A 15,086-nucleotide genomic window follows, 5' to 3' on the forward strand; every position below is an offset into this window, starting at 1 on the left:
TGGTCGCAGCTGAAGATAAGCATGTAATTCATGTAGGTGCTCTCAAAGTAGCATTGAGCTTAACAGAATTGTAAGAGCATCTATACAGCGGAACTCTGCTGAGTTTAGATTAGTTTATTCTGATCACCTAAGCAACAACTATTATTCCTGGGGTCACCCATGAAAAAGGAACTCTCTGCCGAGACTGATGCCTCCCGCAAGTGGGAGCAACAGATGGTTTGTGAGATATGAATAATAATAATGCAGGACCTCTTTAGAGGTCTTTATTCGGCATGCAACAAACTGGACATGCAATGGGAGCGGCACACACACACTTGAATACACACACACACACACACACACACATGCATTGTCTTTTTCTCAGTCGCCAATGCGATTGAGCTCTGCGCTTATCCCATCCCGTTGTCCTTCCCCCCAAGGGGGGGGGGACACACCACATATTTGCAGTGGCCTTGGAGGACACCACTAATCCAGTGCTGGACTTACACCTGTACTCACTTCCTGCATGTCTACCTATTACTACAGGGTTCCTGCGGGGTCTAGAAAATGTCTTACATCATCTGAAATCATCAGAATTTTAGGCCTTAAAAAGTCTTAACAATTTCTTAAATATTAGCCGTCTTCTCCTCAACAAACACACACCATACTGCGATCTTCCGATGGTTCTTTTCTTAAACTGTCCCAACACAAAAAAAACAGCTCAGGCCACAGCGGGTGCATGTCAATAATGATCTTTAATGTCAATATATACAGAACCTGAAAGAAAAATAGAATTTAAAAAATTAAATGAAATAAATACAATATGGTACAATTTCCACAATGTCTTTTTTGAAGAGATATCCATGGAAATGATCTTTTTTTTTCTCTTTTGCTTCAGCTTCTCCGGTGCGACGGGGTGGGGTACGTCCTGTGACCCGACCCCCGCCCCCCCAGCCAACCCCCCCCAACCCCAGGGACATACATCTCCCTCACATGCTCTTCCGTCTTCATTGTAATAATAGTAGCAAATGTCATCACATTGCACCATCCTTCATCGTCGGCAGCGCCTCGTCTCTCGATAGGCAGCGCCACACAGTGAGGGGGTCACACCACACACTCCAGGGAAAAAGACAGGTGTGCGTGTTTGTACACGTGCACATGCGTTTGTGTGTGTGAAAATGTTGGCGGATGATTTTGACATGGAGGGGGGGTCTGTACACACTCCTGCGTGAAGCAGAATCATACCTACGTTGTGTATGTATGTGCACGAGTCTGAGACTATGTTGTGTATGTATGTGCACGAGTCTGAGACTATGTTGTGTATGTATGTGCACGAGTCTGAGACTATGTTGTGTATGTATGTGCACGAGTCTGAGACTATGTTGTGTATGTATGTGCATGAGTTTGAGACTAAGTTGTGTATGTATGTGCATGAGTTTGAGACTAAGTTGTGTATGTATGTGCATGAGTTTGAGACTACGTTGTGTATGTATGTGCATGAGTTTGAGACTAAGTTGTGTATGTATGTGCACGAGTCTGAGACTATGTTGTGTATGTATGTGCACGAGTTTGAGACTATGTTGTGTATGTATGTGCACGAGTCTGAGACTACGTTGTGTATGTATGTGCACGAGTTTGAGACTAAGTTGTGTATGTATGTGCACGAGTCTGAGACTAAGTTGTGTATGTATGTGCACGAGTCTGAGACTATGTTGTGTATGTATGTGCACGAGTCTGAGACTATGTTGTGTATGTATGTGCACGAGTTTGAGACTACGTTGTGTATGTATGTGCACGAGTCTGAGACTATGTTGTGTATGTATGTGCACGAGTCTGAGACTATGTTGTGTATGTATGTGCATGAGTTTGAGAATAAGTTGTGTATGTATGTGCATGAGTTTGAGACTAAGTTGTGTATGTATGTGCATGAGTGTGAGACTAAGTTGTGTATGTATGTGCATGAGTGTGAGACTAAGTTGTGTATGTATGTGCATGAGTTTGAGACTAAGTTGTGTATGTATGTGCATGAGTTTGAGACTAAGTTGTGTATGTATGTGCATGAGTGTGAGACTAAGTTGTGTATGTATGTGCATGAGTGTGAGACTAAGTTGTGTATGTATGTGCATGAGTTTGAGACTAAGTTGTGTATGTATGTGCATGAGTGTGAGACTAAGTTGTGTATGTATGTGCATGAGTTTGAGACTACGTTGTGTATGTATGTGCATGAGTGTGAGACTAAGTTGTGTATGTATGTGCATGAGTTTGAGACTAAGTTGTGTATGTATGTGCATGAGTGTGAGACTAAGTTGTGTATGTATGTGCATGAGTTTGAGACTAAGTTGTGTATGTATGTGCATGAGTTTGAGACTACGTTGTGTATGTATGTGCATGAGTTTGAGACTAAGTTGTGTATGTATGTGCATGAGTTTGAGACTACGTTGTGTATGTATGTGCATGAGTTTGAGACTAAGTTGTGTATGTATGTGCACGAGTCTGAGACTAAGTTGTGTATGTATGTGCATGAGTGTGAGACTAAGTTGTGTATGTATGTGCATGAGTGTGAGACTAAGTTGTGTATGTATGTGCAAGACCTTCTCCCTACAGTACAGTCGCACCCCTCAGTCAGACTCATCTGGCCGACGCTCTCACAACGAAACCGTCGCTTCACCTCGAGGCAAGAAGAGAAAGACAACACGCAAAGGACAACGAATGGGTTGAGGGAAAGAGGAAGAGGAGGAAGGGCAGGAGAGGAAGGAGCGGGAGAGGAAGATGAAGATGAAGAGGAGGGGTGGGAGAGGAAGGAGAGCAGTGGTGGTGGTTTGTGGTCGGAGGGGCACAGTTTACCGAAGCCGCTTGGAATCAGCCAGTCACAGTGAAGGAGAACATCAGCTGGTGTGTTTTTCTTCCTCGGATAAATAAAAGAGAAAGAGCAAGAGATGGGAGGAGGAGGAGGAGGCCAAGTGCATCTGGAGACCAGTGGGATTTAAATACAAGTCTATCAGTCTCCCCAGCAGCAGCAGCAGCATGTCATGTCAGCGTCCTTCCTCTTGGGCCGACGTCCCTCCTGATGCAGCCTTGTCCAGAGCATGTGTGTGTGTATTAAATAAATAGATTAAAAGAGGGACACAGTAGGGCAGACTGGCCAGGATATGCGTGTGTGTGTGGCTTAAGTATGTGTGTGAGAGAGCAAGTGTGAGGTCAGAGTTAGGAGTAGAACTGTGTGTGTGTGTGTGTGTGTGTCTACATGTCCGTGGAGGTGAGTTTCTTCATGCTGCGTCTCTGGGCCAGGCTGGATGCTGCAACAGGCTCCAGCACCGGTTGGTTGGATTTCTGGCTCAATGCTGAGTAGGTAGCGGCCATGGCTCCCTAGAAAACAACAACAACATCAGTTTGCTGACCAGGAAAACCTTAACAGAGGCAACAGACAACGTCAAGAGAAGCATTATCCCCATAATTCAACTGATATCTTAAAAAAATAAAAAATGTATAAATGGGAGCTTGACCGTACTATCATCCCCATCTTAATTGCAATGTGCAGTTGAAGCACCAACAAAGGTATTGGTGTCAAATATTTTGAGCTTAAGAAGGAACACGCCTACATTATGGGAAACACGCTTAGCCTCTTCTCCAGAGTCAGACAAGAAGATATACCAATTTCCTCTCTGTGAGTTCAGTAGAAAGTTATCCAGCTGCAAGCTAGCCTAGCTTAGCACAAATGGAAGCGGTTACGGACCACTAGCCTAGCTGTTCCTGAGATTTAAGAGGAAATTGGTCCGACTCTGGCGAAGACGGTAAGCGCATTTCCCATAATGTTGCCGCGTTCCTAACAGACTCGTCACTAGCGACAGCAGTGTGTGTTTTATCACAGGGAAATCTACGGACAATCCAGAGAGACTCTGGAGAAAGAGTTTTTTTTTTGACGAAGTGCCCCTTTAAGCGCAGCGTCCCGGTCCTGCTCACCTTGACCAGGTGTGGTGCGTCGTGCCGCGTGAGCTGGAAGTGCGGCAGCGCGTCCCTGCAGGTGATCCAGGCGTGTTTCAGAACCTGCTCCGCCGTGTAGCGCTTGTGAGGGTCCACGTGCAGCATGTGGGACAGCAGGTCCTACACATCACATCAGCACAGCACACAAACAGAATCGCACAATTAGAAAGGTCCTTATCTTTGTGAGGGTCAAAGGTCAGGGGTTGTTGTTCCACCATAATGCGGGCCGGTGAAGCCCTTTTGATACATGTAAAGATAAGATAAGATCAGATCATTCTTCATCGTCTGTTGGTACAGAAATTTGTTTTGTGCCGGAACACACAACACCGCGTTACAAAAAAGAAAACGCAAGGCAACCATGTTACAGCAGAGAGACAGACATACAGACATCAGCAAAACAAGGTGATTAACCCCTTCCTTCCCTCCCAACCAACATTATTCATGTTGATGTGGCACAGTCTCATAAGTCCAAGGTTATTTCGTATTGCACAGCCCTTTTACATTGCACTGTCCCGTGTTAGGCTTATTGAATGTGCAACAAATGCGTTGAAACTCCCCAAGTGTTTTCACCTATGTGAGGGTAGCAGCTGGTATTCTGTGTGTAATACATGTGATCTGAAGTGCCTATGTGAGGGTAGCAGCTGGTATTCTGTGTGTAATACATGTGATCTGAAGTGCCTATGTGAGGGTAGCAGCTGGTATTCTGTGTGTAATACATGTGATCTGAAGTGCCTATGTGAGGGTAGCAGCTGGTATTCTGTGTGTAATACATGTGATCTGAAGTGCCTATGTGAGGGTAGCAGCTGGTATTCTGTGTGTAATACATGTGATCTGAAGTGCCTATGTGAGGGCAGCAGCTGGTATTCTGTGTGTAATACATGTGATCTGAAGAGCCTATGTGAGGGCAGCAGCTGGTATTCTGTGTGTAATACATGTGATCTGAAGTGCCTATGTGAGGGTAGCAGCTGGTATTCTGTGTGTAATACATGAGAGGGATCTTCTTTGATCGTATGGGCTATTCCCAACATATTTGAAGTGTACCTGTCCAGAAATGTTTGGTTGATGGATTTGCCGATTATCTTTACGGCGATTTTAAGGAGGCTTGCCACTCTGGATTTTGCCTGGATTGTGATGCAACTGTGATAAACGGGCTGTACAAATATAAACTCAACTTAGAAGCTCATATGAACAGACTCGTAATCTTGTTATGCATTATTGTAGTACCCAAGATCGGTTGTGGACACGAGACCAGTCTCAAGACCACATTTTTGAAAGTCTAATTGGTTAATCCAAAGGTTAACGGCAGTGCAAAATGGCAAAGTTACAAAACTTTGCTACAATGTAACATCTCCGGTCTCTTTTTTCATCTCCTTTCCTGTTCTTGAATGTACTGTAGTGACGGAGCCTCTCCCAGCTGCTAACAGACTGTCATGCTACCGGGCTAGCTAGCGACCTGTACCCAGCATGTCGTTCAGCAGTGTAACAGCTAGCGACCTGTACCCAGCATGTCGTTCAGCAGTGTAACAGCTAGCGACCTGTACCCAGCATGTCGTTCAGCAGTGTAACAGCTAGCGACCTGTACCCGGCATGTCGTTCAGCAGTGTAACAGCTAGCGACCTGTACCCAGCATGTCGTTCAGCAGTGTAACAGCTAGCGACCTGTACCCAGCATGTCGTTCAGCAGTGTAACAGCTAGCGACCTGTACCCAGCATGTCGTTCAGCAGTGTAACAGCTAGCGACCTGTACCCGGCATGTCGTTCAGCAGTGTAACAGCTAGCGACCTGTACCCAGCATGTCGTTCAGCAGTGTAACAGCTAGCGACCTGTACCCAGCATGTCGTTCAGCAGTGTAACAGCTAGCGACCTGTACCCAGCATGTCGTTCAGCAGTGTAACAGCTAGCGACCTGTACCCGGCATGTCGTTCAGCAGTGTAACAGCTAGCGACCTGTACCCGGCATGTCGTTCAGCAGTGTAACAGCTAGCGACCTGTACCCGGCATGTCGTTCAGCAGTGTAACAGCTAGCGACCTGTACCCGGCATGTCGTTCAGCAGTGTAACAGCTAGCGACCTGTACCCGGCATGTCGTTCAGCAGTGTAACAGCTAGCGACCTGTACCCGGCATGTCGTTCAGCAGTGTAACAGCTAGCGACCTGTACCCGGCGCGTGAATACTTTCGACAACAAATGTTTGTTTCCGTGTGCAAGTTTTGCGCTCTGATTGGCCAGGTCATGTGACATGTGCGCCAATCGTGGGACAGCAAGTTCTGCGCCTATTTCCGGGTCTAACAGCCTGAAAACTACCTGGCGTTCTATCGCCATGCTCCAAGACAAACTCTAACCTTAACCAACGTCGAAAGAGTGGCTAAGCTTAACCGTCAAAAGAAGGGCAGGCGTTCTATCGCCATGCTCTAAGACAAACTCTAACCTTAACCAACTTCGAAAGAGCGCCTAAGCTTAACCAGTGTAGACACTTGCGGTCCCACGATTGGGCATGTCACATGACCAGAAATGACCTGGCCAATCAGAGACGCGGAAACAAACATTTGTTGTCGAAAGTATTCAGGCGTACCCGGCATGTCGTTCAGCAGTGTAACAGCTCATAGGTTCCCCTCTCAACACACTGCACAGCGTAGGTGCCGGTAAAAACAAGAGAACATTTTTTTTTTTTTTTTTTTAAGACAAAACGATAGTCACATAAACTATTTGATTTGTATAATTATATATAATAATGATTAATAATATATACATATATACATTATAAATAATCATTTACCATAAATGAATCACTCATTCGGAAACCGATGGCCATCCCTAGCATGTACCTTTGAGGTGTCCGACACAGTATCCCAGTTACCGCCAGTCAGAGAGAACTTTCCGGAGCCAATCCGGAGCAAAATCTCGTCCGGCGTGTCATTGGGCCCGTTGGCAAACGGTGTGTACCTGACAGAGAGGGAGGAGGTTAACAAAGAAACACGCCAACATTATGGGAAATGCGCTTACAGTCTTCTCCAGAGTCAGACAAGAAGATAGATAGATTTCCTGCGTTCAGTAGAAAGCTATCCGGCTGCAAGCTAGCCTAGTTTAGCACAACGGATGGAAGCAAATACGGACCACTAGTCTAAAAACACCTCTCCCTGATCTGTATATGCTTCCATTCATTTGTGCTAAGCTAGGCTAGCTTGCAGCCAGATAACTTTCTACTGAACACACAGAGGAAATTGGTATCTATCTTCTTGTCTAACTCTGGAGAAGACAGTGAGCACATTTCCCATAATCTTGGTATGTTTCTTTAATACAGGCCACAGTACACATGCAGTAAAGACTCACCCTGCCAGCATAGTATAGAACAGAACTCCCAGACTCCATATGTCACAAGCTGCATCGTAACCTTGTCGCATTAGTACCTAGACACACACACACACACACAGGTTTATAGCTAATCACAATACAATTATAAGCTATAATGCCGAAAGATTACTGTAAACGCTCTAGACCAGTGGTTCTCAAACTACGGGTCGCACCCCAAATTGGTAAAAGAAATTAAAAAAAAATTCTGGCAACATATTTTGGCTAAATATATCTCGTTTTATAAATGTGTATTGATAACATAGTGCTGTAATTACATTTTCTAATAAATATGCATGATCAAGTTCAACAACGTGTGCTTTTATTTTGATATTCCTTAATTCCACGTTGAAATTACAAGACTAGCTTCCTGTGAGGCTGAGGTATACCTCTCTCTCTCTCTCTCTGTCTCTCTCTCTCTCTCCCTCTCCCTCTCTCTCTCCCTCTCTCTCCCTCTCCCTCCCTCTCCCTCTCCCTCTCTCTCTCCCTCTCCCTCTCTCTCCCTCCCTCTCTCTCCCTCTCTCTCTCTCTCTCTCTCTCTCTCTCTCTCTCTCTCTCACCTCTGGTGCCACGAAGTTGGCTGTGTAACAGGGGGTGAGGAGCAGGCCGTTGCCTCCTCGGAGCTGCTTGGCAAAACCAAAGTCACAGATCCTGATGGAGTCAGGGTTCCCCGAGTCGTCCATGTACAGAATGTTACTGGGCTTCAAGTCTCTGTGAACCACCTGAGAGCGAGGGAGGGATGAGAGGAGAGAGAGGAGAGGGGAGAGAGGGGGAGGGAGGGAGGAAAGGTGGGGGGGTGAGGGATGAGAGGGGGGTGGGGGGAGGGATGAGGGAGGGAAGGGAAGAGGGTAGGAGGGAGGAAAGGGGGAAGGAGGGGGGAGGGAGGTAATTCAGTAATCATATGTACTCAAATCAATGAGTAATCGTGTTTAATAATCATGATTTCAATATTAATCAAAATAATGATGAATACAAGCAGCCCTAATTGATGGCTCTATACAGAGATTGTTATGCACGCACGCACGCACGCACACAGTGTATTTACCCCTTGGCAGTGGAGGTAGTCAACGGTCTTGGTGATGGTGTAGAGAACAGCGCTGGCCTCTCTCTCAGAGAAGAACTTCTGTCTGAGAATCTTATCCAGCAGCTCTCCTCCCTTCATCAGTTCAGTCACTAAATACACATACCTGCCCTCGTCGTACACCTAACACACACACACACACACACACACACACACACATACACGCACACACACACAAAGGCCACAACCTCATACCAAATATCCTCATAAAACACCTCTGAACATAACAAGACTTTATAGACGCATTCTTTTGTCAACATCACCACAAGGATACGCGCTCACTTGGGTAACAAAGGTTTTGTCGTTTTGTCCCAGGCCAACATATAGGAGACACACCTCGGTAGTGGGCTAAAACCACTGAATAAAACAATTTGAAGCCAAAATGTCCAGTCTGCTAACATCTTTTATCCACTCAATAAACTGCATATGACTCTGGAGGTCCATCACCATTTGACAAAGTCCATTTAATTGAGGTATTATTCCTTATCTTTAGTGTTTAATGCCCCATTGGATGCTGCTCACCCGGTTAAACTATTGCACTCAGCTGTCCTGATGCCATGCATGCAGAACAAAATATGTATCATTGTTTACAAAGTGTAAAAGGGTCCATTACAGCCGTGAAGCCCTCACTCACACACTCGCCAGGGTTTCTGCTAGCAATTTTCTGGGCCGATAAGATTCTAATTTACCGGCCAAATGTAAAATTTAACGGCCATATCATGTAATACACCTGCGGTCATAAAGAAATGCATGGAAACGTAGGGGAAGTCATCATAAGTACTCATCGGTCACAGCAGTCTTCAATAACATTGACCGGTGATCCATTTTGTGAATAATTTCGTTATTATGTTAAGTAAAGTAAGTAAAACTTTATTTGTATAGCGCCCCTCTCAGCACGAGTGCACATAGTGCTTCACAGCATTTTTAAAACATCAGTAAAAATAAGAAATAAATACATTAAAATGAGCTAAAACACCAGAATAGACAAGGTTTTTAGCTGCCTTTTAAAAATTAGCTCCAAGGGAGCGGTTTTCAGATCTAAAGGGAGGGCGCTCCAGAGCCTTGGGGCAGTCACCGCAAAAGCTCGGTCCCCTTTTGTCTTGAGTTTGGTCCTGGGCACCACCAGGAGCTCCTGATGGGATGACCGCAGTGACCGGCTGGAGGAGAGTGGGTGTATGAGCTCATTGATGTAGGGGGGGGGGGGGGGGGGGGGGCTTGCCCATGGAGCGCTCTGTCCCTATCTCTATTGGCAGACTACTCCTTCGGGGCAATCTCACATCATTAGCCAGCATAGTAGTTTAGCTTGTCCTGTACTTCATCCTTGTTTTTTCCACTGGTACCGCCTCAACGTGTTCCTAACGTTCCCCTTCATTGATTGTTAACGTTAGTAGTGGGGGAATTGAGTATTGAGTATAAAGGGACATCTGTTGGTCATTCTCGTAGCCGACCTCAACGGAGGGCTTTGGGATTGTTGAACTTGTAAATTTGTGTGTCGCCAGAAGGTGACATCACTGCCAGAAAATGCACTTGCCCTCTCGTCTCAGGACAAAGCAGTACTCTGCGATACAGTCAGTAAGGCTGCCAGACACTAATGTATATTCACTCACCACAGTCAATGTTATATATATACCGGTATATATATATATATATATATATATATATATGTATATATTTTTTTTTGGACACAATAGCCGTCAAAATTGAATGGAAAACCTGACACACACACGCACTACTTACATCTTTGAGCGTGATGATGTTGGGATGCTGTCCGTATCGCATCAGGATCTCGATCTCCTCAGAAGGGTCCCGCTTGCTCTTGTCTATAATCTGAAACAGAAACAGCAGAGAATAGTCTTGCTCTTGTCTATAATCTGAAACAGAAACAGCAGAGAATAGTCTTGCTCATGTCTATAATCTGAAGCAGAAACAGCAGAGAATAGTCTTGCTCTTGTCTATAATCTGAAGCAGAAACAGCAGAGAATAGTCTTGCTCATGTCTATAATCTGAAAAAGAAACGGCAGAGAAGTCTTGCTCTTGTCTATAATCTGAAACAGAAACAGCAGAGAATAGTCTTGCTCATGTCTATAATCTGAAAAAGAAACGGCAGAGAAGTCTTGCTCTTGTCTATAATCTGAAACAGAAACAGCAGAGAATAGTCTTGCTCTAGTCTATAATCTGAAAAAGAAACGGCAGAGAATAGTCTTGCTCTTGTCTATAATCTGAAACAGAAACAGCAGAGAATAGTCTTGCTCATGTCTATAATCTGAAACAGAAACAGCAGAGAATATAGTCTTGCTCTCGTCTATAATCTGAAAAAGAAACATCAGAGAATAGTCTTGCTCTCGTCTATAATCTGAAACAGAAACAGCAGAGAATAGTCTTGCTCTCGTCTATAATCTGAAAAAGAAACAGCAGAGAATAGTCTTGCTCTTGTCTATAATCTGAAGCAGAAACAGCAGAGAATAGTCTTGCTCATGTCTATAATCTGAAGCAGAAACAGCAGAGAATAGTCTTGCTCTCGTCTATAATCTGAAACAGAAACAGCAGAGAATAGTCTTGCTCTCGTCTATAATCTGAAAAAGAAACAGCAAATAGTCTTGCTCTCGTCTATAATCTGAAAAAGAAACGGCAGAGAATAGTCTTGCTCATGTCTATAATCTGAAGCAGAAACAGCAGAGAATAGTCTTGCTCTCGTCTATAATCTGAAAAAGAAACAGCAGAGAATAGTCTTGCTCTAGTCTATAATCTGAAAAAGAAACAGCAGAGAATAGTCTTGCTCTCGTCTATAATCTGAAAAAGAAACAGCAGAGAATAGACTTGCTCTTGTCTATAATCTGAAAAAGAAACAGCAGAGAATAGTCTACATGACGGTTGAAAGAGTAGCCCAGACGCTTATATATGGAGATGTTGTGAAATATAGCTGCAGCTGTCGGATGAGGCTGTGATGCCCTCTGTTGGTCAGTTGTAGCCTAATCCGACAGCAGGGGTTAGATCTGTAACCTTATACAAATGTCTCCAGCATTTTTTAAATGCATGAAAGTTGTGTGCTGGTCATTTCTGTATGTAACAATGTTTCATTCCTCAGGGGAACAGAAATGTAATTGCCCTTGTCAAGTGGCTAATAGCAGTCATGTATAAGAAGGGGTCTTCCATCTACGCAGTCCCCAAACCATTTTGTTTAGCTTGATGAGGACTTTCTCAAGGCACTCACTTTTCCTATCAGGAATATGCTAATGATGCGTCTGTGGTGGATAGTTGTAGTTTTCCTCCATTTATTTGTTTGATTAGTTGTGTTTATTCGTTTTATCAGTAGCTTTATATAACAATATATTATATAACAATAATTATATGTTATAAAGTCATTTTCAAGATTTCTCTTATGAATCTTGTTTATATATGTAGTGTCTATGTATGTGTATGTGCGTGTGTGTGTGTGTGTACCTTCACAGCATAGTCCATGGCAGAGACTCGGTGTACACAGCGTTTACAGATGGAGTAAGATCCCACCCCGATGTCCTCCTGCAGGTCGTATAGGTCTGAGAACTGGGCTGCGCCCCCATGTATCTGGAGCAGAGAGGAGCGCCCATTGTTACTTATGGATGTCTTCATGTGTGTGTGTGTGTGTGTGTGTGTGTGTGTGTGTGTGTGTGTGTGTGTGTGTGTGTGTGTGTGTGTTTTACTTAAAACTTTGCACCGGGTAGTTTTTTTAGGAAAATAACTAACCTATGATAAAATATGATACATCTTTAGTATTGTATACAAGAGAAAAACTGGATCCCTGGAGCGCTGTTTGATACTAGTAATGATGCGTTTGTCTGTGGTGCTACTACCCCCCCCCCCCACCACCACCTTTACCATACAGAGAAACATCCTCTAAGAACAACGTTGGTTCACTTTGTTTCAAACAAGCATCCTCTAAGACAGCGGTTCTCAAACTACGGGTCGCGACCCAAAGTGTTGTTGTGGGTAGGTGACATGTTCTGGCAACATATTTTGGCTAAATATGCCTTGTTTTATAAATGTGTATTGATAACATAGTGCTGTAATAAAATGTTCTAATAAATATGTATGATCAAGTTCAACAACGTGTGTTTTTATTTTGATATTCCTTAAGGGGAGACACTGCAGGTGAATAGGGTAAAAAAGTTAACTAATAGATATCACAATGAAACTTCCCCAGTTGATTACTTATATTAAGACAAGACTTTTTTGTATTACAAGTTTTCTGAAATTGTATGTTTAAATATGCAAATGAGGCATAATCTACTTAAATATGCACTAATTTGCATATAATTCCAGGACAGAAATCTGAACATTGGATAAAGCCATTTTCAAAATGATAGTTTCATTTTGTTGACATATTAGAGCCAAAGGTTATTACAGAGGGGATTTTGGATATCTCTTTTTATCACTCCATAAATCAGAAAATACTCCATTCAGTCAATTTTTATGGTAAAATTCCATATTTCGCCATGTTTTTAGGAATAAAATGTGATATAAATCAGGGTATGAATGCGATATCAACAAACCCTTCTGTAAATACCTTCAGAACATAGATATGAATAGAACTGGAAGTTTTGGTGTATGTGAGTGCTACTGAAGTGGAGATTTCTGGCTCAGAGTATGAGGAAAAACTCTTAAAACTAATTTTTGGGAAAACGCATTCAAAGTTCTGTATTGTAAAATGCCATACTTTTTTTTTTAAACAGATATTTACAAACACAATACCTAATCAAACCATTAGTAATAGACAACCTAAACACATGTCTGATAACTGAATAATAATAATAATGTTATTGAACTGAACAGAACTACACACAGGCTACAAACAGTGTAGTACAGTGTAGTACCCCCTAATAGGCAAAACATATTTGAATAGATATCACTATGAAACTTTCCCAATTTGTTATGTACATATAAACTAAGAAAAAATATATTGCAAGTTTTCTGAAATTTATGTTTATATATGCAAATGAGGCACTTCCCCATTAAATATATGCACATTTATGGATGCAATAAGGCAAAATGTAAAATAAACAACTAAATGTGTGTTATTGACGTTTTATTGTCACTAGTTTCATAGAAGACATGTTTAGGAAGCAAAATATAACAAAATCTCAAATCAACAAAAAAAAGTATATTTGACTATTCACCTGCAGTGTCTCGCCTTAATTCCATGTTGAAATTACACGATACATTAACACTTCGGACGCCAACAACAAGTATACTCGTTATTGCCCGCCATGCATTGTGCGCCAACAACGAGGGAACTCGTTTTTGGGATCAATATTTAATTTTTTCGCCATGGCATTCATAATTCATCCAGCCTCCCTCCAGGACGCAGCTGGACCCTGTTCTGATATTACAACGCCTCAATACCGCCGCCTGGTGGATTTCGGGCGAGTTACACTCCACGCCAAACCGGAAGTGGCGCTCGGTGCATCAGGGAAATTCCTCCGCCAGAGATATATTGTAACGTGGGTCTAGATACACAATCGAGTGCATTGGGATCGCTTTCGAAACGCAATAATCAATATTTCGGCATTTATTGCGTCATACAAATGGGAAATGGATCTAGCAGATCGACGTCAAATAATTGGAATATTTTTCTTCCAGTCTCATCGGCTAACGGTAAGAGGAATCTAACGTTATTTTCAGCTTGATTGTCCATTTCTTTGTTTGCAATCAGTCTGATCAACGTATCAACCCATACTAAATAAAGCCGTCACTGACGATCAAGGAATTATAAAGACCCCCCCCCTTGACGAATGATGAAGCATAATGTATACCGATCATATACATTTAAATTTTTTAATATAGCGTGTATAGGAAAGAACCGCCAATCGATAATCTATCATATGCGTCGGGCCTATAACTCGCATTTTAGGAATTACTGCAGAAAACCTTAAAAACATACTTATATTCATGACGGTATTAACAACAATGTATGAATGAAAAAATATAACGTTCCCACATCCGGAATGATAGATACCCGATGTTGAATGGGCCATAGTAATGTCGATATAGCTATAATATTTAAAAAGTTATAGCCCTGCAAAGAAGGTCAGAACATCTCCATAGGCTTACAGCGCTGGCAGACTGGGCACAAAGATGGGCATACTGCGTGGCAGACAATGTGTTAAGTGTGGGGTCGCCAAAAAAATACCTAAATAAAATGGGGTCGTGGTATAAAAAAGTTTGAGAACCCCTGGTCTAAGAGCAACGTTGGTTCACTTTGTTTCAAACAGGCATCCTCTAAGAATCAACGTTGGTTCACTTTGAGCAATCTAAAAGCCCTGTTTGGAAATACTTCAGCTTTTGATCAACTTGTGGAACCTCGAGACAAAGTTGTATGCAAGCTACGTAAACTACAGCTGGCCAACCTGCTTTTTTTATGCTAACGCTATTTTGGAAGTTCTTGTGTGTAAGTAGCCTACTCTTCAGGTTTTTTTAATAGCACTTTATCGTAAATCATCCCTCAGGGTAAAACCTCTAGATATTGAATAATGAATAGAGACATACGCGCCATTCAGGTCCCCAATGGTTTGATTAGGTAGGTATGTTGATCTTATGAGTGTTGTTTTCTTACGTTTTTAAATAGTTGAATGTCAGGCCAATTTTGACAGCCCTACTGTAGTCCATTTAAAATAAGAGAATGGTCAACTCTACCGATGCTTTTGATAGATCTACAAATAGAGCAG

The 15,086-nt window shown here is 42.8% G+C and overlaps 1 protein-coding gene across 1 annotated transcript in view; it reads right to left on the reverse strand.

The window, feature by feature from the left end:
* Positions 1 to 971: 971 nt before the first annotated feature.
* Positions 972 to 15,086, reverse strand: part of rps6kal (ribosomal protein S6 kinase a, like) — a 38,089-nt gene continuing 23,974 nt past the window's right edge. Inside the window, exons 15-22 of the mRNA XM_084332271.1 lie at positions 11,827 to 11,949; positions 10,123 to 10,212; positions 8,350 to 8,508; positions 7,865 to 8,026; positions 7,287 to 7,363; positions 6,782 to 6,899; positions 3,940 to 4,080; positions 972 to 3,345 (exon numbers count right to left, since the gene is read on the reverse strand). Coding sequence (XP_084188397.1) covers positions 3,220 to 3,345; positions 3,940 to 4,080; positions 6,782 to 6,899; positions 7,287 to 7,363; positions 7,865 to 8,026; positions 8,350 to 8,508; positions 10,123 to 10,212; positions 11,827 to 11,949 — 996 coding nt within the window. The 3' untranslated portion in view covers positions 972 to 3,219. The remainder of the gene's footprint in view (positions 3,346 to 3,939; positions 4,081 to 6,781; positions 6,900 to 7,286; positions 7,364 to 7,864; positions 8,027 to 8,349; positions 8,509 to 10,122; positions 10,213 to 11,826; positions 11,950 to 15,086) is intronic.

The sequence above is a fragment of the Notolepis coatsorum genome (genome assembly GCF_963971535.1).
Source record: "Notolepis coatsorum genome assembly, chromosome: 16".
Classification (NCBI taxonomy): domain Eukaryota; kingdom Metazoa; phylum Chordata; class Actinopteri; order Aulopiformes; family Paralepididae; genus Notolepis; species Notolepis coatsorum.